At 39.4% G+C, this 24937-nt stretch overlaps 1 protein-coding gene across 4 annotated transcripts in view; it reads left to right on the top strand.

Moving 5' to 3' along the window:
- The first annotated feature begins 1048 nt into the window (after window positions 1-1048).
- ARL15 (ADP ribosylation factor like GTPase 15) overlaps window positions 1049-24937 on the top strand; it is a 226547-nt gene continuing 202658 nt past the window's right edge. For 3 of the 4 annotated variants that reach the window (XR_009820879.1, XM_062018553.1, XM_062018556.1), the window contains exons 1-2: window positions 1049-1437; window positions 15411-15467. Coding sequence is in view for 3 of the 4 variants with exons in the window: in XM_062018553.1 (XP_061874537.1) it covers window positions 1426-1437; window positions 15411-15467 (69 nt within the window). In the remaining variant the exon portion in view is untranslated. The remainder of the gene's footprint in view (window positions 1438-15410; window positions 15468-24937) is intronic. The other variant, XM_062018555.1, reaches the window with a different exon arrangement.

Below are 24937 nucleotides of genomic sequence, written 5' to 3'. Positions count from 1 at the left end.
TGCTCCTTATTTACTTTTGCAGTCTTTTTTATTACACCATGGGTGGTTTTTTGCCTTGCTTCCCCCCCCCCCCCCCCCTTAATTACTTCAACGACGCTGCATTTCCAGATCTCCTATCCCACAGTCCTACTGAGAAATTTCCTTCTATTTCTCAAGCAAGGCAGGAGTTTTTACTACCACTACAGACTTGTGGAACAGCTCAGGTGTGGATGTCAGCTTGCAGCACAAGATGGAAGCGCAGCTCCCACGGGAGGCTGGGGATAGGATAAAAGGGGTGAACTTCTTACTTGCCTACATCAAACTTCTCGGAAATGCGACTACTCAGAGGCTCTGTTCAACGTGGCTTAGCTACTTCAATTCCTCCTGACAAGTGTTTGTTTCTACTGAGGTTAATAATAAGATTCCTGTCCCTCCCTACATCAAGGACAAGTACGTGTTTGCAAAACAGATCGGCTTCTAGCCGCGGTGAAGAAGCCGCCCCGCTCCCGGGGCGCTCCCGTACGCTGCCAGTGGGAGCGACTGCGGGACCTCAGGCTCCCGGGAGCGGGCAGGCCGCAGCGCGACTGGGGGCTCCCAGCAAGAACGGCTCCCCAGCGCGGCAGGCGGGTGGGGACGCGCCTTCCCAGCCCCACAGTGCCCGCGCTGCCGCTGCCGAGGACCCACACCTCGGCCGCCCGATCCTGCTGCTACTGCAATTGCGTACGGCTGAGGTGACAAGCCCCCCGCCCTTCCCCGCCGGGGCGCTCCCGCGCTGCCCCCGCGCTGCCCCCGCACTGCCCCCGCCCCACCCCACCTAGAGGTCTCTACCCCGCAGGAGAGCCCCACAGACCAGACGGCGAGCCCGCCCGGAGGAAAGCCGAGCGAACCACCAACACTTCCACGCATCCCAGAGGGCGCATACACCTTTAAGACCCGGTGCCCACGTGTGTGATCAGCTGACGGCTACGTCGCGCGGGGCGGGGGCTGCATTTGTTGGCGAGCGGGCGCTGCGGGCGCCTGGACGGGGTTGGCTGTGACGCGGCCGCCCCCCCCCCCGCCCCGGGCCCCGTCGCCGTGCGCCCCTCCCCCCCGCACGCCCGCCGCCTGCCCCGCGCCCCTCCTCCCCACCGCGGCGCGGCGCGGTGCGGTGCGGTGCGGACGGCAGCAGTAGCGGCAGGCGCAGGCGCTGCCCAGCGCCGCTATCAGAGACGCCCGCGCCTCCGCACCCTCCGCCGGCTCTCGAGGCGGCGGCCGAGTCCTCTCCTGGCCTTGCACCTTGCGGCGGCGGCGGCGGCTGAGACCCTCCCGCGCCGGCGGGGCGGCGGCAGGAAGCACCGCTCCCCCTGACGGCGGGGCTCCCGGTGGCCCAGCGCCGCTGTCAGCCGGGCGGGCGCCCGCCGTCCCGGAGACCTCTTCGGCAGCGCGGCGGCCGGCGCCTCCCAGTACATGGATTACCTGGTAGGTCTGCCGGTGGGAGCAGGGCGCCCCTCGCCGCGCCGCCCGCCGCCGCCGGCCCGTCGGACATCTTACCGAGCGCGCTGCGGTCGAGGTAGCGTCCCCGGTGGGGCGGCTGTGTGTGTGTGTGTGTGTGTGTGTGTGTGTGTGTGTGTAGCGGGCAGGAGGGCCGGTGGGCAGCCGGGGGCCATCCGCCCTGCCTTCCCGCGTCTCACTGGGCCGTTAAAGGGCGATAAACTGGCGGGGTTCCACTGAGGCGTGCGGCGGCCCCGCTCATTTGGCCGCTATTAGATTTCTAAAGCCGTGACCCAGGTCACTGTTTTTTTACTAAATGTATGAGCTTAGGGTGTGCTTGAATGAACTAAATTGTCACCCTAGGCGGGATCGGCCCTGCGCCCAGGCAGCAGGTATTCAGGGATAACGTTTATTGCTCTTTAATGAATATTGGCTTTATTCGCTTGAGAGTGATCGTATCGCGGGCATGTACTTCAGGCTAGGGTCGTGGGTGTTGTTCAGGCACACCAGGCTGCCCTCGGCAGGCAAACGCTGTGGCACGACCAGGTAAACAGCCGATGACTGTTTAAGTAGGGTGCCTGATTACCCGATCTTTTCAACGCCACAGCAGAAGATCGTAATGGGCACATCAGTCTTCAAGGTTTGTTTTTGACTGCCAGCCTGTCAGCTATCATCCGTCCTTCGCTGTGAGGTGCCGCGAAGAGTCAGCTGGGGTAAAGAGGAGTAGTTCTCTTCTGGCCATCCCTATGTGCTGTTGGCAGCTGGTGTGACCGGTCAGGAAGAATGTCGAGTCAGAAACTTTACTCAGTCTTTCTGATGTCTTCTCATGAGTTGAGTGTGGGTGTAGGCTTTCAAGAGGGGTTCATCAACCAGTCAGCCAAGTCTCCAGAGATGCTCTTTTTAGTGAATTGATCGAAGGTCTGCTGAGAGATTTGAGATTTGGGATGAGTGGCTGACTTTTTCTTCTGTGATGATGAAATTACCTGAACCAGAAATACATTAAATATTTATGTAAATGTTATTCTGGTCTCCATGTAGCTTGGGTTTATTTTAGGTTATTCAGATTAAAAAAAAGTGTTAAGCTTTCCTTCCTGTATTTTAATAGCAGAGAAAGAGTAGAAAATGAGTCCTGTGCCTCAGAAATGCTAGGTAAGACTTCTCTTTAAGAACCTAGTTAATGAAATACTGATAATAAGCTTGCTATGTGCCAAGTGCAGCCTTGTAGCTCCTTGAGAGCCTGGAGCTGTTTCTTAGATTTTTTTCCTTTTTGAATTTTTATTCAGATGAAACTGGCCAACCTGTACTTTTTGAATGCTTGCATTAACCCTTATGACTGCTACAGGCTGTTGTGTGGAAAGCCAACTGCCCCGAGAACAATAAATTTAATAAGCTATGGAAACAGAACATGTTTTTCTTTTGACTAAAGGAGGGAAGGGATTAAATAGCTTTAATTGTTTTTATGACTCTTTTTTTCCAGTTGGTTGTTTTCCTCTTTTCTTTGGTGTGGTCTTCTTTGGTTCCATTTCTAAAAAAAAAAAAGGTGAATCTTCAGGGTAATGGTATCCTGGCTGTTTATGTGTTTTTTTTCTTAATGTTTCTGTTGTATCAGAGAGTGTCTCTGAAGACAGACTTTGACAAAGCCTCATCAGTCTCACAGTACACCATATAGTGCCTTATGAAATATATTATTATAGGTCAACCAAGTCTCTTTTTATAGAAAGCCAGTAGCTGGGGATAATAGTTTGAACAGGATGCTAGCCCATTGATGCCTTGAGACTGTCCAAGATGCCTTCATCTGTAACTAACTAGCACTTGTTGCTGGGGTTTCCATACTTCTAATAGGATAGGAGTCCCTTGATCTTTGGAGTACTTGTTGCAACTGGCACCAACTCTTTTAAACTGAAGAAGAAAAATAAGAAAGGTTTATTTTTTTGTATTTGTGTATAACTTGGAAGGAAAACAAACTCTGTTTGGCAGTTCAAATGTTTTCTCATGCATTTGTGCAGAGGACTTCTGCTTCCAATCTTCATCTTCATCAAATGCAAGAAATTGGTCCTCCTTTACCTTTCTGTCTTAATGGGGGTAAACAGAATGGCTCTTCTGGGTAATGAACAGTGCATTCAAGTATGTTAGAAAATCATGTTAGGTATCTATTTGTCTACAACCCACCTTCAGCCTGGAAGACCAAACTGTTGCTGTAGTGTAAAGATGAGCCTACTCCAGATTTATGCAAGACTTGCATTTACAGTGTGGACATTAACCTTCAAATGTGAAACAACCACTTTGTTATTTTTGTAACAGCAGCAGCAAAAAAGCTTGTACCTGTTAAATAATTCTGTGGCTTATCCATTTATGTAGGGATCTTGCAGCTATGTGGGCTTCAAAACATAAGCAGAAGGTCCTTTTGCTGATTCTTCATGTTGGGTACTGGTGTTGCAGCCTGCAGGCAGTGAGGTTTTCTCCTCAGCCTTTAGTATGAAGCAGACAGCAGGGCAAAGGATGCAGTCATTTCTGGCTGCAGTAGTCCCTTGACAGCATTAGACAAAATTTTGGTAAGCAGTGAAGCTAAATGAGAGAACTTGGTGGAAAGAAGCTAGAGTAACTGTGGTCAGGTTTGCTGCAGCATGAACTCAGGAGCTATTCCTTCTCAACAACCATCTTACCCTCACCTAGCTCTTCCCAGACTTCCATAGGAAGCTGCTTTTCCTGATTTTTCCTTGATAAGACCTACACTGATGGAGACTTTTCCTTCTTTAAGGAGATGATCCCAAGAAGTAACTGAATATCTGCAGCACCTGCTAATGTCAACAGGTTACTGAAAATGTTCAAAACCTGCTCAAAGCAAAGTCATTTGAACATAGTCCAGCTTGGACTATGACCCTGAAGGTTCTATGGGTGGAGACCCAGAACCAGCGTAGGACCTCTCCTACTTGCAATGTGGTCCTTGAGTTACAGCTAATGCCATAGGAAGAAGTGCTGGTGGTAAAGGAGTAGTTGTTAGAGCTGTTGTGCTCTGGTCTGGTTTTGCAACATAAGACTAACATTAGTCTCTACATTTTTAATAGCTACAAGAGGCTGTTGAGCCTGGTACCTGTTTTATTTTTGTATTGGTATAATGTTGGGAGTGGTGTGTTTGTTTAGTTTGGAATTTTTTTTGTTATTTTATAGTCAGCATAGTTGAACCAGGTTTAACCTCCGGAAGAGAATTCATGTTCACTCATTTAGAAGCACATTTGACTTACACAGTTTATTCTCCATGTATTGAAGTGGACTTCTTTAAAACATACCATGTAAACATTTCTGCATCAAAGTAGATTTGTAGGTTTTTGTGACAACATAATCCTGTGATGTATCTGCAGCTGTCTTCTGCTTCATTCTTGCTGCATTGTGTCTGGAATACACATAGACTTGTGTTGACTGGCCTATGTTCAGTGGACTATGCTTAATTTAAGAAGTTACAGCATGATGCATCTTGCATGACATGTGACCAATCTTAACATTTTTGCATGGAGAACATGTGGGGAAACAATAACAATGGTTCATTTTTTCATTTGTGATTCTTGCAATGCAAATTTTAAGCTGCCAGTAGACTTTCACAATATACTTCTTTGATGGCCTCTTCTCTACTAGATAAGGGTCTCACTTGAAGGGCTGCATGTATCATCCTGATCTGAGAAGAGCTTTTAAAAGTTACTTTAGAGGACAATGCAGAAATTTGCATCAGTGTGAGTTCACTAAAAAAAAGAGATCTTGGGTTGCCCTGGGAGTTTGTAAGATAAATTTGACAACCTGATTAATTTTGTATATTTAGCATTTTTAATATAATAGCTTAATCTTAAATTATATACTCTGCACTGTCTTAGTTGTATATAAGAATATTTCTTGAGCAGGTAATGAAGAGCATATTACAACATGAATTGGAAGATAATACTTATTGCATGAACAACCAGATCAACGACATTTCTTCTTAAAGAATTAAGCATGAATACAAGTTTTGCAAAGTCAAGAAAATGCATACTCATGAATTGCGGTAGAACTCTTGTTTTGTTGGGAATTGTTCTTTTAGTTATAATGACTTTGGGGCTTTTTTAGTTCTATTTACATTTATTAGCTGTTATGGGCTGTTTTACTTCTGTATGCTTTCACACAGAAGCTAAAATTTGGGTAATTTTTCCTAAATTGAACTACATTGTCAAATTTTAGATGAATAGGCCTTGAAGTGATTTCAGAGTTTCTTGGTTTCTGAATGGTCTTGACCAATAGTTCTGGATAGTTCCATCTAGTTCTGGATAGTTAATGTTCAGTCAAAGTCTTTCTTGACTGGGGAAAGCTGCATGTACAAAGCTGAAGTGTTCTTAGAAACATTAGGTGATAGTAAAAGGAAAAAAAAATTCGGAAGCAACTTCTCTGTCTTGGGCAGCTTACCTTTAAGACTACCTTTTATTTATTTGGATCCTTTAATTGGACAGATTTGATTTATAAAGTGGTAGTACAAGGTAAATCATGATCACTTGATGGTTCTGATCTACTTAAGATTCAGTCTTTCCTTTGCTGTTGTCTATTCTGCTGTTTGGTATTTTGAGGCCATAGAAAACGTTATTATACAACAAATGGACTTAGGGAGACATCCCTTTGAAGTTTAGTGTCTTAACTTCAGTGGCACTTTGTAAACCAGTAGTTGCTGTTATTTGAATAAGTGACAATGAGAGGAGGTCCATACTCATAACCATGGGTTTTTTCCTCTGAGCCACATATAGGTTTTTGATACTTGTCCTGCAACATGGGCAACAAAGCCCTTGTCCTCTTATCATATGCTAAACATCCCTCTCGTCATACAAATTTTTTCTTTCGTCATGTGACAATAAGGACTGTTGGGGCTGTCTATTGCCTTATCTGTCAGCCATAATGTCCTCGAAACTTTACATGCTCTGTATTGCACGGGGCTTGTGTCTTAAGATACTATACTTTCTTCAGTTTGAGTAGCAGATCAGAAACAAGGATGAGAGGCCTGACAGTTTTTTCAAAGTAAAGGTATAGCTGAATGCAGGGAAGAGAACAGCTAACACTTGCAAGATCAACTAGTGTACAGCATGCATGCAACTATATTGGTGTTTCGATCAGATGTGGATTTCTGAAGTGAATCTTAGTCATATCTGCTTGCTCTATGTAAGTTTGCATTGCAGAGTGATCACGATCACATGAGCTTGATACTTTCCAGATGAAATTGGATCAGAAGATGCGCTTGATGACTTTCCAGTCTACAGGACCAGAACAGAACTAGTCTGATTTAAAACCCTTGAAGTATGTAGTATCAATACTTGGTCTTCAGCATCAGTTCTTGAAATGCTTCCCGACTTACTATTGTATACATAGCTAAGGCAACTTAAGCTGGAACTGGGAGTGCTGCTGCTTCTGATTACTTTCTGCATCAGCATAGCAATGTAGGAAGAAACTCAAACAAATTTTTGAGGCCCTCACTCAAAGAAGTTGTGGCTAGTATCCTATTGGCCTCTATGAAGCATAACATTAATAACTGGTTATAGCAAGTGGAATCAGTTCTTGGAGATGACTTCACCAGAATGAGCATGCTTCTAATTTAAGTAGCTTTGGGAATCAAGGCCATGATCGGACCGAAGACCTAGAGAGGGATGCTCTAGAAAACAAATCCTTTCCCTGGGGAGAGTCTACCTAGGCAGTGTTGCAAACACTTTTTTTTTTGTGAAAGATGTAATCAGACACACAGAAAGGGCAGTAAAAATATTGGTGATTTAACTCCGTAGAAATTACCTGTTTGAACATAAATCAGTGTGCAGAAGTGTCACCTTCCTTTACAGAGGGTGAAAGTCAAACACTGCATTTGCTCATACTGCATTAGGAAGCTTTACAGAGTTCCCCAAGTAAACTTTTGTTTCAAAGGTGACTGTTAGAGTGAAACTTGACATAGCTTCCTTGGGAATACAAAAGATACCTTAATGTGACTATAATTCCCACCACAAGATTCTGTGAAGTCACAGGACTGTCACAGCACCAGAAATGTCATTCTCTTTAGTTACATATATGGAAGAAACAAGTGAATTGTCACATTCAAAATAAAATTGCTTTTTGTGATGAGGATTGCATTACATTGGTGTTATTACATCTGAAAAAGTATCCCAGCTTCTGAAAATATGCTAGCCTGTGTTTTTTTTGAGCAGCCTTTTAGTGTCCTTGTGAACTAGTCCTAGGTTCAATACATATTAGGCTTCATGTTGTTCTGTAGTATGTAGCTCCAGAATTCTTCAGTATGAGCTCCAAGCTTGAGACATCGCAATGATGAATTTCACAAGAGGCCAAAAACACACGCTTATAATAAATGAGAAAATCTCTATTTACTAAAGACAGAATATTCCTCCTAATACCTCATGCTGATTACCATTTTTGACATGTCATCAGTCTCATGGGCGCATATTTTTTACTACTACCTGCTTGAGATGTTTATTCTCTCAGGGGTCTCATGATTATGTGGGGAAATCATCCTTCCATTAACAAAAGAAGCATTTTTAGTTTCAAATTTAAAAGCACGATGTGAGACCAAACAGCTGTAATGACAGTGCTTAAAGTCTTGTGATTGTTTGGTTTTTGTCTCATAATAGTCTGGAGTATGTTGGGTTTGCATTTTTTCACTATTTGTGCATCAGAACTTTCTGAAGTGCAAACTGTCTGACTATAAAAGTCAGAGCATTTGCAGTTGAATAACAGATTGTCTCATCTCATGCTGGAGCTTTTCAGAGTCCAGAACTTTTATTTTGTTTCAGATGACTGGATAAGATGACTTTATTAATTGTGCAGATGAGTATATAGGTAGCTTCCTGCTATCTGAGGAAGACACACAAAGCAGAGTGTCCAGCTGACAAATCCCCTTATGTTTTCATACAGTCATACCATACAGCCTTATTGCTTTTAAGAATAAACAACCAGAAGAAAATGAATCTATGTACTGTGCTCTGCTTTTATGATGTATGGTTTGGTGGAGAAAAATTTATTCAGAGGTCCACCTTAGGTGTTAGTATTGGAGAGTCTGGGGAAGCAAGATGGCATCCAAGAGCCAGCAGTAACAGTTGATATGAGGCAAGTGTGTTTGCAGATTTTTATTTTCTCGTTATGACTTAAAGCTTCTGGATGGATTTCTATGTTTTATTAGCTTTTGCAACAACTGCTGCCTAATCTTCCTTGATATGATTTTTCTTCTAATGGAGATAAAACACTTTGAAGCACTTAAAAATGAGGTAGTCGTTCTGTAAGCTTAAATGAGTATTGGTAGCACTGCTGTGGCAGTGAGTGAGAGGGAAGAGAGTATGCAGAGATTACAAGGGAAATTCATGCGTGTGTTTAGTTATACAAACTTCATGTGCTGTCTGATGCAGACTGATGCAGAGACAAGTATCAAGAATGCATATTGAACCCGAGGGAAAAAAAAAATCATCTTGTCCCTTTTGATACTGGTAATAGCAAATGAAATTCAGTGTTGATAAATATATTTATAGTAGAAGTCGCATGGCAGTACAGGTGCATGGATAGGCCTTCAAATACCGTGAGTGCTTAGGAAAGGGAAAGAGGATCCTTCGTTAAAGCATCATCTCAACTCAGACATCTGTCAGTGAGTTTAGAGTATTAAGAAAAAAGAAGGAAAGTTCACTTTTGCACTACTTAAGGTTTTTTTGTGGTCTTAAATGATACACTCTTGGTTGCATTGTCTCAGAAGGGGTATTGTAAAACAAGATACAGAGAAGGATGACACAGTAATTGGAAGAAAACAATTGTTTCCATACAAGGAGGGATTAAATTGTTCTAACCCTTCAGTCTGAAGAGACAGCTGAATGGTATGAGAAGGCAATTTTGTAGACATCTTTGAAATCATAAAGAGATTCTTCTTCCAATAGAAGAACTCAGTGATAGTTGTAATCTGAGAACTTAATTTCCCCCTAAATGTAGTTGAACTCTAGGTCTTACTTGTGCAGTAAGGTTAGGGAGGCCAAAATAAGTAGACTGTGAATTTGTACAGTTTCTTGGAAGTGAGATCCATTACAGGGAAGAGAGGGTGTGAAACATGATGTTCAAATGTGATGGTAGTCTTGTAGAGTTCCTGAAGCTGTGATTGCTGCAACTAGAGGATATCATAGAATCACAGAATGGTAAGGTTTGGAAGGCACCTTTAGAGATCATCTAGTCCAACCCCCTTGCTGAAGCAGGTTCACCTAGATCAGGTCATACAGGAACAAGTCCAGACGGGTCTTGAAGACCTCCAAGGAAGGAGACTCCACACCCTCCCTCGGCAGCCTGTGACAGGGCTCTCACCCTCACAGTAAAATAGTTTTTCTTATATTTAAATGGAACTTTTTGTGTTCCAACTTCATCCCATTATTCCTTGTCCTGTTGCTAGATCCAGTAGAAAAAAAGGATGCCCGAACCTCCTGATATCGACCATTTAGATACTTATAAATATTAATGAGATCTCCCTTCAGTCTTCTCTTGTCTAGACTAAACAGCCCCAGTTCCTGCAGCCTTTCCTCATAAGGAAGATGTTCTGGTCACCTGATCATCTTGGTGGCCCTGCTCTGGACAGAAGTTCTCAGTACCCCTCAAGCCGAGGAGCCCAGAACTGGACACAGGACTCCAGATGGGGCCTCACCAGGGCAGAGTAGAGGGGGAGCAGAACCTCCCTTGACCTATTTGTCACACTCTTCTTGATGCATCCCAGGATGCCATTGGCCTTCTTGGCCATGAGGGCACATTGCTGGCTCATGGTTAGTTTATTGTCAACTAGGAGATATGATTCTCTGTATGTCCTTGTGCTTATGCTGTGTGCTAAATATTCCTTCTCATTGAGATGACAGCTAGATGTAGTTCCAGAACAGGAAACTGCAGTTAGAAAAGTGAGATATTCTGGGTGGCATCTAGAGTGCTACTTCATGTTGACAGAATTGCAGTGGCTGCACAGGAGGTGCAATTTTTTAATTCAGAGGGATTTATGAAGGTACTCAATCTGCTCCAGGGCCGCATAGCTAAAAGATTACTTCTCTGTGGAGGTACTGCCTTGACATATGAGCACAGGCTATTGGCCTTCCAAGACTTGTGTCCTAACCAATTTGAGTGTATATGTAAGGCCTGCAAGACTAAGTAAACTTGAAACTGAATTGGCAGTTTGTATACCGTGCAGAGTGATGATGCACTGCAGAGAGTGGTCTCTCAGTGCATTATTCTTGCCTAGAAAATTGCGTAATTTCAGGTTTCACCAAGACTGGAGAAAAGGTATAGAATTCTTAAGAATGGCCCTTGCTATTCTTGCAGCTATGAATTGTGTGTTGGCTAATCTACATCTTGCCGTGTCTGAATCATTGAAATCCTGGAAACAGTCCTGGAAAACTGTTCTAGTGAGAATATTGCCTAAAAGAGGGGAGAGCATTGTTCTCTGGTGCATCCACTTGATTACTTTTTATTACTCTATACTTTTTATTTTTATTTTATTAATCCTATTTCCTGTTCCCATATTGTTGCCTTTCCATCAGCATCAGGTTTCTTGTACTGTCTAAACTCAGATGTATTTTTCTAATGATTATGTACAAGAAGGTTGGTATTTTAAAAATCTAATTGCTCGGCATTAAAGGAGAATGTGAAAATATTTAGTGGGTCTTTTTATGCCTCAGAACTGTATTAAAAAAATCTGGAAGTTTAAATTAGAAATGTTAATGGAATGTGCTAGAAGGCTGTGATGTCTTGTTTAGAAAGAGAAGCCTTCTTAATAAAGAGCAGTTCTGGTCAAAGTTTCTGCCATTTGTACTGTAGCATAGTTGTAGCACTTTTAGGTAACTCCATGATCTTTAAAACACACAATCAGAGAATTAATTTCAGTCTCCATGCATTTAGATACCTTAACATCTGCACACTGTTTACACTTCTAATGGTAGTTTTCACATTTCGTATGCACAGAAAAAGATGCAGATGAGAATGGGGCCAGAAAAGCTTTTGCCTGGAAGATCCAGTAATTTGAAATGATTACTGGGGTGGACTACTTCTTTATAAATGAGCAGGCATGTATCTTAACTTTTTTTTTTGAGTAGAGAGACATTTCACCAGATACAAATCAACTATTTTCTTTTCTCATATTGCTTTCTGGTCTTGGAATGACACATCCTCCTGTAATGTGTTTGTGATGATGGCAAATCAAGGTGGGGTCGAGGTGAGTATTTCTGTTGGTTGGCAGAGTTGAGGAGACCAGCTCCTGCAGTTGTCAGGTGTCAGGTCTTTTTTTGTCTTTCCTGAGAAGCTGATTCGGATCCTTCCTCCTGTTTTGCCATCATGCACACCCTCCTGCCCCGCCAACACAGTGATTGTGTCTTTGAAGTGATCAGTTGCAGAGCATACTTTAATGAGTCTTTTCAAAATTTGCTCTCTTGTAAATGTTATAGGTAGGGATTTAATTTTGTATTTGCTGAAGACATGGATATTAAAACTATGAATTTCTGTGGTTGCAGACTGAAGTGTTCCTGTGTAAAAGCTGTATGAAGGTTTTTCTGTTTGTTTTAAACATCAAATATGGAAATTATTTTGCATTATACTTGTACTGATAGCTGAATGTTTGAAAAAATGCTTGTGAATGGAAGGTTGTACAGATGAAAGCAGACATCTTTTGGAATCATTGTGAACAGTCATGTTTTTTTTACAACACGTGGTTAGAATAATAAAGACTGTATCAGAATAATAAAGTAAAATATGAGTGTTAGCGGTAAGTTTAGTTTCCAACTGGAGAAGTTATTTAGTGTTTTTGAGATTACCCTTTCCCTAAGCAGAAGGGTGCATATTGGCAGAGATGCATGCTTATGTATGTTATTTGATATATTTCACCCAATGACTCTTCCTTTAGACATGTTAAGTGACTTGTGTTAAGAAAAGCATTTGTATAACTGTATCAAACAAGGTATTTTTCTTTAGTAATATTTTTAGGTATACTTTTACATTATTTTTTTCTTTTACTTTCATGCTTACCATGTAAAATCCTTTCAGAATGCAACAGTAAACTGTAAGTAAATTAAGTGCTGTCCTGGTTTTGTCTGGGATAGAGTTAATTTTTCTTATTAGTAGCTGGTCCAGTGCTTTGTTTTTGATTTAGTGTGAGAATAATGTTGATAGTCCACTGATGCTTTAGTTGTTGCTAAGTAGTGCTTATCGTAAGTGAAGGCCTTTCCAGTTTCCTCTACTCTGTCAGTGAAGAGCTGCACAAGAAGCTGAAAGGGACCATGGCCAGGACAGCCAACCTGAACTAGCCAAACGATTATTCCATAACATAGAGTTCATAGAGTGCTGAGTGATTGCATTATGCATCACTTAGGATTTTCTTCTTTTATTGTCTTTTCTTTCTGTCTGTCTTTCCCTGCAGTTATTACTATACATTTTATTATTATTGTTATATTTAATTCTTTAAATTGTTCTGATTCTCCTCTCCGTCCAAGGAGTGACTGAGAGGCAGCAGTTTTTTTCCAACAGGTGTGTTATTGCCCATTTGTATGGTCCTAAATGAGTTGCAAAATGGAAGTAATGAAAGATTACAAGTATCGAGAATAAATTTTGCATTGTAGCAGCTGAGTGTGTCATATTGTAGTTCAGTAGTCAGAGTGATAGTCTGCAGGATATTATCGCTGAACATCTGATTATTTAAATCAATTCCTGACACTTTTTCAGTGATTCAACTGATGTAATATTGGGGGCAATGTAAATTTTGGGGGGCAGGGTGGGGTGAATAGAAGAGAGAAACTAATAACAGCATTGGATTAATAAGCTTTTTAACACTATAGACTGTGGATTATAAGCATTATCTTGGAGCCTTGGGGAAGGATTAGCTTAATATGTCATTGGGAAATGCATAGGGGAAACATTCACTCGTACTGTATGTGAGATAATTTTAGATTAATGCCTTGGAAGAGATTGTTCATTTCAAAACAAAATAGCAAACCCAGCAACAGATGAGTGAGGTAAAACAAATGTAGCTTGCTTTATTCTACTGAAGCAATGGTCCACAGGATCATGCTGGGGAACTAAGCTAGTTCTCCCCTGAATACATAGCCTGCAAGTGTTGAACAAAAGTTTAAAAAGGAGAACTAGTGCTATGCTTGTCTGGAATAGGAGCAAACTATATACACTGAGAAGCTGTAATGGCTTGCTGCTGCTGCAGTTTACTTCCCTTGCAACATGAATTCTATTCTACTTAGTATATGATGTTATTGACATTTGACATAAAATCTGTCAGAATACTGAAAATACAAATAACTGTATGCATCACTCAGTGTTTAAGTATGGGCTTAAATTGCAGCAGACTGAAGTTAAACATTAGGAAGCTTTCTAGTAAGGAAGGCAATGAAGCATTAGACTAGATCGGTTGGGGTAGTCATCCATCCCTGGAACCTTTGGAACAAGATCTGTAAATACTGTCAGCAAGGGTATGGCTTATAACCCCACACCACCACTTTATATAATGTAGGATTTCTCAAAGTAATTTCTGTTCCTGTTTTTCTGAGTCTTTTTTTTTTTCCCATGAGAATCTCAGAACATTTAAAAGGTGTTCTGAAACAGTGTTTCCTTGTAAGTAGTAATATTCTAAATTGCTTCCAATAGGAAAAAAAGATCAAACAACACTGATAAGGGTTTCTTTCAGTTTTTTTTGCTGTGCTTGTTGACTTTCAGAGAGTTCACTGAAATACTGTTCACATAAAATTTAAATTTAATAGTTACACCAAAAGAAAAGTGTTACTACACGTTGTTTTATTGCACAGTTCATAAGAGCTGTTCTTTCATTTTTTAAAATAAATTCTAATTAAATGGGTTTCAGTTCAAGGGAGTTTTTTTGGTGGGGGAAAGTTAGAAGACAGGGCTAAAAAAATTTAAAATTTAGTTTTCACTGATAGTGTTTGAAGTCTGTAGCCTCCAATACTTCACCTTCAACACCTTAAACTACCTGCAGATAATATGTGAACTTATTGTATATAGTAAAAATGTTCCACTTGAGCGCTTTAATTTTTGCCTACAGTGACTTCTCAAACTTAAAGTAATTCCTCAATTACTCTTGTGAGTAAGTCATTGTAAGCCTGGTTTATTGTACCTGTTTATTGTGTTGTATAAAAAATTGCAAACTTAAACCATGTTTTATTTTGATGTGGGGAATTGCATTTATTTTCTAGCTTCTATATGCAATTTAAAGAAGGTATTTTTTGTCTATTTTGTTGGAAATTCATAGTCCATCCTCAGCCTCTCTGGATGACTGCAGAAGACATCACAACAGGTTGGAAGTTGAGGGTAAAAACTTTTAATATAACTATTCACAACAGTAAGAGCAGACTAAATAAAATACTTTAGATAGTAAAGAGTTCTATTTTGAGTGTAAAAATTCCAGAACACTAAAGGAGTATGACTTCAGAAATGTGAGACTCTTAAATTATATGCATTATTGTGATATGCAGAGAAAGAGAATTTGAATGGAGATTACATGGAGAGAAGAACTATAGTATTTAAACGTGGAAGCTCTATACAATCCATTAATAAGCCAAAAAGCACATTACTCTATTAAAATGCCTCTTGCAGGTTGTTTTTAAACCATAATAGGTAAAAATAAATGGAACTAAAAGCTGCATGCAAAAATATTAATGTTGAGTACAGGCATTTTGGGGAGCCTTAGGTAATTTGAGGCCTACAGTAAAATTACTGAATTAGTAAGTATAATGGTCTTGGCAGCTGCTTTTGTATGAGAGGTACTAAGTATTTGTGTAATCTGATTTATATGGCATTTTTTTCTCTACATGTTTAATACAGCTTTCAGAAGAAAGATAAAGTAATACACCCTACGATGTTTCTTTCAGGGAGTGGGGAGAAATGGGAAGAAAACTAATACTTAATAAATAGCACTCTTGGTAATGTTTTTGTTTTAATTTCTTTAGACTATGTCTGAATGTATCCAGCTGTCATTTGCTGTTTGTAGAATTGGCATTTACACGGTAAGGCAATGTTCTAAATTTTTGTTACTGTTAATGCCATTTGAGTGAAAAGAATTTTTTGGGATCAGAATTAAGTACTCCAGTTAGCAGAAGGGATCTACCGTATTAGTTTACATAAATTACAACATGGTTTTGTCCTGTCAAAGATTTATTAATGCCAGGACAGAAAAAGTGTTCTTCACATTCATTAAAAAGGTAAAGAAGAATTAAGCCAATTTCCTAAAGTGTAAGAAAATGTAGAATTTGTGTGTATCAGTTGCTGAGCATTCTAGCCTAATGCAATTGCTGAAGAGTTTGTATGCATTTGCTGTTAAATACCCATGATGTCTGAGTAAAGTAATATATTAAAACACGTTAGCTAAATGCTCATAGTATTGAAAGCTTTGTCTGGAGTGCGGTAATGTTTTCTCAGTGCTGTTAAGTTAAATTTTACAAACCTTAATTAAGTTACATTAAAAAAATACAGGGTATATCTCAAACATATGTTCCAAATATGCTGAATTTAGTTATTTTTCTGCTCCCAGTTGTTCCAATTAATGATGAGAACAGTTAGATGAATGGATGTTTCATAGAAGTTAATTGTAAGCTCTGCCTAAATAGTGCATAAGACACTGTTGCTCAAACTGTGCTTCAAATCCTGGAGCTTTTTGGAGTGAGAGTGCTGTGCTTACTGTTTATACTTTTTGTGAGAAAGCCTGGCACATACCAATTCCTATTTTATTGGGCTGTACAGTCAAAAGCATAGATGACTTCTGAACAACTATGATGAGGACTGTGTACCACCAGCGAGTCTTACTTGAGGACTTGATTTTATTTTGGTTCCAGGTAGGGCTTTAAGATCTGCTTGAGGTTTTTTTCCCATTACATTTGCCTACATTCTGTTTTCAACATCTAAAATGCTATTTCCCAAATGGTAGAAAATAACAGATTTGGGCAATGTGGACAAAATCCTTATGGAAAAAACATCTAAAGTCAAAGGCATATATTTGAATGTTATTTAAGTTCCTTAAGAAGAATTTCTCTTTCTGAATTCACATGTGATAGGAGTATGCTTATCTTGAAGGATCAGAGAGAGTTACAGTGTAAGATTTTAATGGCTGCAAGGTATGCAAACCATCTGCTAGCTCTTTAGAACGCTATAGTAAACGGTCCAAATTAATTTGAGAGCATTTACAAGTACAAATATGTGTTTATAAGTATAAATGTGTATGTATTGCAGAATGGGGTATAAGCAGGTATAATAAATATCAAAATACACACTCTGACAATAAGAGGTTCTGTTTTAGTTTTAAATAGGTAAGTGTGGTATGTATACTGCAGTCTACTACTAAGTTGTGGTAGCTGCAGTTGTAGCGATACTTGTATAACTGGTAACCCCATTATGACCCTTTAGGCAGCATAATATTTAATTTCATCAGATGTTTTAAATCACAAAATAGAAAGTGGTAGCTTCATTTATGAGACTGTTGAGATGAACTGATTTCATTGACCACTGGTACTTGAGGGGGGAAAAAGGTGAGGATGATAATTAGCAGGCTGCAGATCATCCAGAGAAGCATTGTTGTGGCCACAGTGTACAGAAAGGATATGTGTCCCATATAAAGTGCATTTGAAGGCTAAGGTAGTTTCCTGTAGGAAATTATTAGTTGATGAGAATATTTATTGTTGTGGAAAGGTGAGTTTCAGGTGGTCTGACTAAAGAGTGGGTTTGGACAGCCTTGGTATTGGAATGAAGGGAAGGGCCTACTCAAGCGAGAGCTTTGTGAAAACACAGTGATAGTTCCTCCCTCTGCTCCCTTTACCCTGTGTCCTGCTCGTGTTCAATCATGTAACCCAGTCACTGAATTTGTTGCTCAGGTATGTGAGCAGTTTGGCAGCTGGCAAGTAGGTCAAGAAGCAAAACACAGAACTCTGTATTTCCCATTTAATTAATTATGCCTTGCATTGTGTACTTAATACTGCATTCTGTTTTGTAGATTTAATAGAGTTTTTTTGTTAATTAACTGATTTTTATCCAAAAGCTAATCAGTCTCTCAAATGCCAGTTCTTACCAGCACCATGTGTTCAGTTTGTACTCCATTGGTTGGACACTTCCTGTTCTGCATGTCGTCGTTGTACAGTGCTCAAGTATCTTGCAAAGGCTCTTAGTCCTTTGGACTACAGATATATCAATTGTTAGTCTATTATCAAGCTGCTTATCAGTAACACTGCTGAGCAGCCAGTACTTCAGCTGTACTGCTCCATTAAATAGGCTTCCTGTTTTTCAGGCCTGTGCAGATTGTGAGATAGAAGAAAGGTTTATATAGTTTTCCATGGCAAAAGAGCCTGTACCTCCTTCAGCTACCATGACTAAGTCTTCACTGTCTTGAGCTAGGAAAAGCAAGAGTTTAAAAACAGTTGTGATGCCCATTTTGGGGGATTAAACCAGGTGAGATTACTTAGAAGTGTATACTGTTGAAGAGGGAAGTAGAATACCAGAGGTGGTTAATAGAAAAACTATTGCAAATATTTATAAGGATGTGAAGCTGAAAATGTGTATCCTAAAATGAAAGTGTTACCATTCTCTAAAATGAAAAACTTTTGTGATTAAAAAAGCCCAATCAACCAACCAACTGAAATAGAACTCTACTTCCTCTGTGTGTTTTGCTCAGCTAGTACCTTCTGGCAGAAGTAACAGTCTTTTCAGATGCATGTTTCTACTTCTTCCACCATACTAGGATTTGAGGCAGATGTGCCAGTTGGAAGTGTGGGAACAAGAAGATAAATCTGTGGAGACTGTAAGCCGTATACATATGACAGCTTGTTCCAAAGCTTATCATCGTATTACTATTAACTTCCTTCTGTTTCTGATTTAATTTTCTTAAACAAATAAAAATCCTAATAAAAGCTCACATGAGCTTCAGAGGAAAAACAATTCAAAATTTGTTGTCTTTTATGACATTTTTATGATGGCACATTTGCCCCCTTTGTAAGTGTTTAGGACTCCACTACAGAAAACTGTATCATACCCTGGGAAGTTCTCTGATACTCTGTACCAGACTTTGAGACTTTTTTCTTCTCAACTGTGTTAATATAGTAGTAAGCTTATTTGAACAAGGATAATAAGGCATTAATTCCTGTGTCCATTCCCTAAATGGGATTCCAGGAATAAGCAAAAAAGTAATTTTCCTAATGCTTGTTGTTTTGCATAAGGACAGAAGCCTCTATAGTGGCTTAAAAGTTAAATGTATACGAATTAAGGGAGCGTGATCCTTTACTATGCGTTAGAAAAAAATACTGGAAAGGATCATTTTTCCTTCTGACGAAATGAGAAAGTAACAGTTTTTCTTGATTGCAAAATATGGCACCAATAGATAAATAATTAGAAAACATTTAAAAACAAAACAGGAAGGGTAATGAAAAGTCCTCAGAGCTTTCTGCTTCTTAGATGCTGTATATAGCAAAAGTGATACAGTCTAGCAGTATTGCATCAATTTTTAGCATCTTCTTCCTGAAAATCATGATTAAAGGATATTTTTGTATTAGTAGCCTCTTGTCTTTAATTTGCACAGTGAGATGTGGAAATAAATGATGCATTTATACAGCTGTGCTTACTGTAGTTTATATATTGTAAGTGTGGTAAATGATGCAAATATGCTTCATTTCACATTGAAAACTGTGAAGTTAAAGTAATACCAGAGTGCATATAGCATATCCTGTCTACTCCTCCCTTTCCCATGTCATGTCCTTGACATGAGCAGAAAAACAAAAGCACAAAAGGGCAGCAGGAAAAAGTCCTTTTATGTGCTACCCTTTGGGAAACGTAGACAATTCCATTGACAGTCATGGTTGATATTCTGTGGGTAGATTGCTGGAAAGGAAAAGTATAAATATTTTCACTTCCAGCTTTGTGTAAAGGGTGCTTGCTATCACCAGAGTCTTGTCAATGACCTGCATTTGATGGGAATATGTCTGCTTTTTTTTGTTGCAAATCTGTAGTTGGGCTGCTTGAACCATGCTGGTTGTGTGTGTTGCTACCAACCGAAGCAGGAGAAAGAGGGGCAGAATACTCTGCTGCATGTGCTGTTCTGTGCACATCAATGTTAAGTATACTGTGTATTTTTTTTTCTAGGATCTGTGAGACTTTACCTTCTACTTTTCTGAAATAAAGAAAAAATTGTGACTTTTTGTTTTTGTTTTCAAAAATGAGAAGTAAAGACATGTGAAGATCAGAATACATTTCTCTACCCTTTCACTCCACAGAGTTCACTGGTTAAAGTAAATTGTACTTGAACTGCTGAGCAGCCTCTCCTTGTGCCAGAACTCAAGTTAACTACTCAAAGGGCTCACCACCGTAGTTCAACCAATGCTGCTGTGACAGCATTACTTCCCTGAGCTATTAACTTGTACATGCTGTGCTTAAAGCCCTTTGACAACCTCTAGAGCTAGTAATTGATTTCACTGGAAGAGGTATGATTTGCCAAATGAGCCTGTTATTTTTTTTTCAGAATGACATGTCTGTTTGACAAATGTGCAGGCTGCAATAGAGCTTTGTCCTGAGCTAGGGATATTGTGAACTCTAATTGTGTTCCTTCTGACTAGTTTCTGCTGTCTGTGGCCTCTTGCTGCTCTAGAAACCAGCAATGTTGTTCCACAGACCATTAACTTCAGAGAAGACTAGCAAAAAAGTCCAGGTCCTCATTACAAGTTGCAATTATTTCTGTTCAGACACCTTGCCACTCAGTTTGTATTTATCAAAGCTATGTAGTTAGTTATCCTGTACATTAAACACTGGTTTGCATTTTCCCTTTGAAAAATAGGTTTCCTGATCTTCAATGTTGCTGTCTTTCCAGAACACTATTGTGTAATGTACTGGAAAAATTTTATGTTCTGCCTTCAGTGTCTGGTCCACATGAAAGATAAATTATTCCTGTGGGCTCAAGTCATGCCGGGGGTGATTGTGTAATCATGGACTTTTCCTGATGGCCTCTGCTGAGCATTGTCTTTTCACACAGTTTGCAAAGTAATCTCTTTAATTACAAAAATACCAAATATTTTTTAAAAAATGAATAATAGATTTTAAATATAAATTGCAAGTACATTGCAAAACAAAAGTATTAAAAATTCTGACAGTCTCCTATGAAAAATATCACATGCTTGAAGTCTGAGCTGCGCTGAGACTGTGGACTCCAGCGATTAACTCTTATCACTTGCATTATTGAGTGGGCAAAAACACTAGAAATGACTCTTCAGTGAAAGTGGAATTTTTCTTTAACATTTTGTAGTCCAGAGGTTAGTTCTGTGTATGACCATGAGGTTTGCAAGAAAGTAAGTAAATTTGCAAGGATTCCTGGAGTCTGTTAAGATTTATAAATAAATTGTGAAGTTATATGCAGTGCTCTCTGTCTGTGTGTGTCTGTGTGTGTCTGTGTGTGTCTGTGTGTGTCTGTGTGTGTCTGTGTGTGTGTAAAATCCTCCTGGAATGCGATTTTATCTAGGTGACTCTGCTTCTGCAGGAGAGTTGGACTAGATAATCTCTAAAGGTCCCTTCCAACCCTACCATTCTATGATTTACCATTCTCATTACTCACACTCTTCCAAAAAGTGGTGTTGCTTTTGAGTAATGGTTTTTAGGTTTTTGCTAGTTGATCTGTACTTGCCTTTAACAGCAGCTGGACAACAATAGTGTATTAGAAAGCGTATTTCTTGCAGGATAATTACCTTTTTCACAAGATGTCACGTTACACAGAAGTGGATCAGTCTGTTCTTCAGGTCTTAGACTTGTTTTGATGTGAACTCAAAAGCTTGTCTCTTTTCCTTAGACTGATAAAAAATTACTTTTCCCTACGAATATGCTTGCACTATATCCTGAGGACATTGATGACATATAACTATTATGATTACTACTATAAACTGTTCAACTCAGTTTTTGGAAGACATCCTGCATTTCTTCAAGCATAGATGTCTTTTAAGGGAAGTTATCACACAACTGGGTAGTTAAAAAAAAAAAAAATTAAGTGCATCAAATGCTTCAAAATGTATGAGTTAGGTTTTTTTTTTTAAAAGACCCTTCTAATTTTGTCCATTATTATATATCTTTCCTCGATGTTTTTAATGTTTCTCCTCACCATAAAGTTGAAGATGCGCAGGTGTCAAAGTTATTTTTTTAAATGATCTGCTGAATTTCTTGCTGCTACACCTGCTTTATAATTATATTCTGCTGTCTTCAAAATGCTTTGAGATTGTGTCCATAAGTAATTAAAGCCATAAATATTTTCGGGATAGCTGCTCTGCACCATCTTTTAGGTCCTTCTAAAATAAATAGCCCTTTTTAGATCAGCCTTCTGTTGCAATGTTTAAATTTTTATCAGTTTGATTATATTTCACAGAAATCTTATACCTATTTATATTCTGTAATGTGAAGACCTTTGAAGACTGCCACTTCATTTTTTTAATGGCAAGGATTTATATTGTACAAAATTGCACTGAATTTTTAATGGGTATATATTGCTGGGTATTATATTGTCGAAGAATAGAAAACAACAGTGTTTAATAGCCTCTAACTTTATACAATAGTTCCACTGGTATAAATTTGCATAAATATGCATACTTATATTTCAAAAGGTAGCTTTTAAGTAATTAAAGTGTGTTAGTATCTCAAATGCTGTTCTGACCAATAGACTTTCAGGAATTGGTAAGATGTGAGAAGTAATGTTAAGGATGTCTTGTGTACTGGAAAGTAGAGATTACTTAAAAATGTGACATAACATATTGTAACAATGACTTTAAAATACTTTTTCTGATATTGTCACAATTGCCTGTGTGAATGTGAGTAGATCTCTTGTATGACTCCATTTATTCCAAGGCTTCCCACACTTGCAACTTGAATTTCTTAGCTGTGTTTAATACTATTAGTTAAATCACTTAGACCCACTTTGTTTCACTCAACCCTTTTGATCTTCTATTTAAAAGCACAAGAACACAAATAATTTGTTGTGCGGTTATTTTACTAAATGTGGCATCTCAGGCCAGAACATGACCTACATTTTTTATTATATTTGTGCGCTTTGAGAAGCAGTACTCCTGTATGCATTCCATATGCTTTTGTGTTGAAGAGAAACATGTAGTGCAATGCACAGGCCTTCCTCAGTCCAAATTGTATGAAATATATCTGTATGCCCTATTTGAGACAAATAGACAAGGCAGAAGAGCTGCAAGGCTGCACAGAGGTGATTTTATTTGCAGCAGTTCTAGCTAGCAGAAAGTTAAAGCTAAATACTTTTAGTCTCTGACTGTTTTGTGGCAGTGTGTCAATTACCTGGTTTGGGAAATATGTGACTCCCTCCTTGCCTCCCCCAAACTCCTGAACATCAGCTAGATGATGTGGTTTTTCATGTTTAGGTTTCTTTGGTTTGACCTCAATGTGATATTTGTCACTCTCTTCTCTTTCATCCCACAGTTCAGTTATTCATGATTTTGTTTTTATACACTCTCATCCTGTTCAGTGGTCCCTGAAGTGTCGCATTTGTTTTCTTCACCTGATAGTACATCGCTCTGGCTTTCTCAGTTCTGGCTGCCGACAAAATTAATGTATTTTTTGGTGTACAACGCTCTTTCCTTTTACCTCAGAGTTGCTTCTTAGTGTTTATTAATTTTTTTCCAGTTTTAGCACACAGTGTTTTAACTCCTCCAGTTGTTTGTTGGGGTGAGTGGTCGTGGTAGAAAGGTATGCGTGCAGATGAAACATCTTGAGGTAAATTGCATGCTAGAATCTCTTTCCCTCAAGTTACATTGAGAATGGCTTTTTTAGTCACTGTTAATGCTGTAGTGTAGTCAGATAGCATACATGTTGACTTATGGAAGATGAATATTTGTTCCCTGGTCCTAAAATTGCATGCAATTCCAATTGGGAGTTTTTGTTTCGCAGCCATACCTGTGTTGTGTTAGTGTTCTCTTGACAATCTGCTTACTTCATTTTGTTGTCATCTTGAATTACATGGAAGACATTCCAGTGCATTTTTCTGGATTATATACTCTTAAGTCATAATGCTTCTCTATAGAGTCATACTAGAGGCCTGACAGAGATCTGTTCAATTCCTAGTGTAATCTCTGCTGCGACAGACTGCAGGCAGATAGTGTATCAAACACAGCAGTGTGTGTGGAAACCATGACAGTTTTGTGCTATGTGCACTTTTTGTCTACACATGTAAAACGGGGTGGTATTTGTTGTGCAATTGAATACGTATAGACAAAAGATCCTGGAATGATGAAGGGAAAGCGAAACAAGCCTGTAGAGTAAAACTTGATGGAGTTTTGATTATTAACATCAAGGTTTGTGTTTCAGATGCTTCTACCTTGCTCTTTATAAGAATTGCGTGTTGCTGTTTCTCTCCTTGAATTTATTGGCTGTGGAAGAGAGTGAATCTAAAAGGGTTTACAAAGGCAAGTTGGGTCATGTTGTGAAATATTAGATGGAGGTATCTCTTGGTTTTAAGGGTTCTAAAATGATTTTCACTGTAACATCTCACCTGACTTTGAAAACAGGAAGGTAAGTCTGAAAGGAATCAAGTATAGAAATACAGTCTTGACATATCCAGATAAAAAAGCAAAGGCTGCAGTAGCCTCAGAACCTCAAATACTGGGCCTCAGCCCTACAGACAAGAATAACATGGGGATCATGAAAGGGAGTTGTAAATCCAAATATCCCATGAACAAGAAGGTCAGAGTGTATATTAAAAAAAAAGTTTCTGGGGAATGAGCTAAGCTGAGCCAGTGGAAGTCAGAGGCTCTAGGACTATTGGATAATGAGCAAGAAAACCACAATAAAAGAAACTGAGGTTTTAGATGTTTGTTCTGCTGAGCCTGTAAAGTAATGTAAATTAATCTTATATAAGTTATCACCCTTTAATAATAGTCTAGTGGATAGTAAATAAGCTTCAGATGGAGAATAGCAATAAAACTCCTAGTAAGCACAAAATCTGAAAGTATTTTGAGATTTCTGTGGAACTCTTCTTCATTATTGTTTTATTATTCTGTCTGCCTGTATTCCCTGATTTTGCAGCTAGTGGTTCAACTTTCAAACTTCCTAATGCGACATTAACTAATTAGCTTTTCTCTTTGTTCTTTCCTCGTTCTTTCCTCGTTCTTTCCTCGTTCTTTCCTCGTTCTTTCCTCGTTCTTTCCTCGTTCTTTCCTCGTTCTTTCCTCGTTCTTTCCTCGTTCTTTCCTCGTTCTTTCCTCGTTCTTTCCTCGTTCTTTCCTCGTTCTTTCCTCGTTCTTTCCTCGTTCTTTCCTCGTTCTTTCCTCGTTCTTTCCTCGTTCTTTCCTCGTTCTTTCCTCGTTCTTTCCTCGTTCTTTCCTCGTTCTTTCTTCTTCTTTTTTTTTTTTTTCTAACTCAGTAGGGTAACTGAGGTGTAAAATGCAAACAATTTACTGTCTTTCACAGCAAATTCTAGAGAGAACCTTGTGGTTAACAGTCATGATGCCTTGTG

The sequence above is a fragment of the Colius striatus genome, chromosome Z (assembly GCF_028858725.1).
Source record: "Colius striatus isolate bColStr4 chromosome Z, bColStr4.1.hap1, whole genome shotgun sequence".
In the NCBI taxonomy this organism is placed as follows: Eukaryota; Metazoa; Chordata; class Aves; order Coliiformes; family Coliidae; genus Colius; species Colius striatus.
The sequence above is the reverse complement of the archived record's forward strand: the minus strand, read 5'-3'. Positions and strand labels throughout refer to the sequence as shown.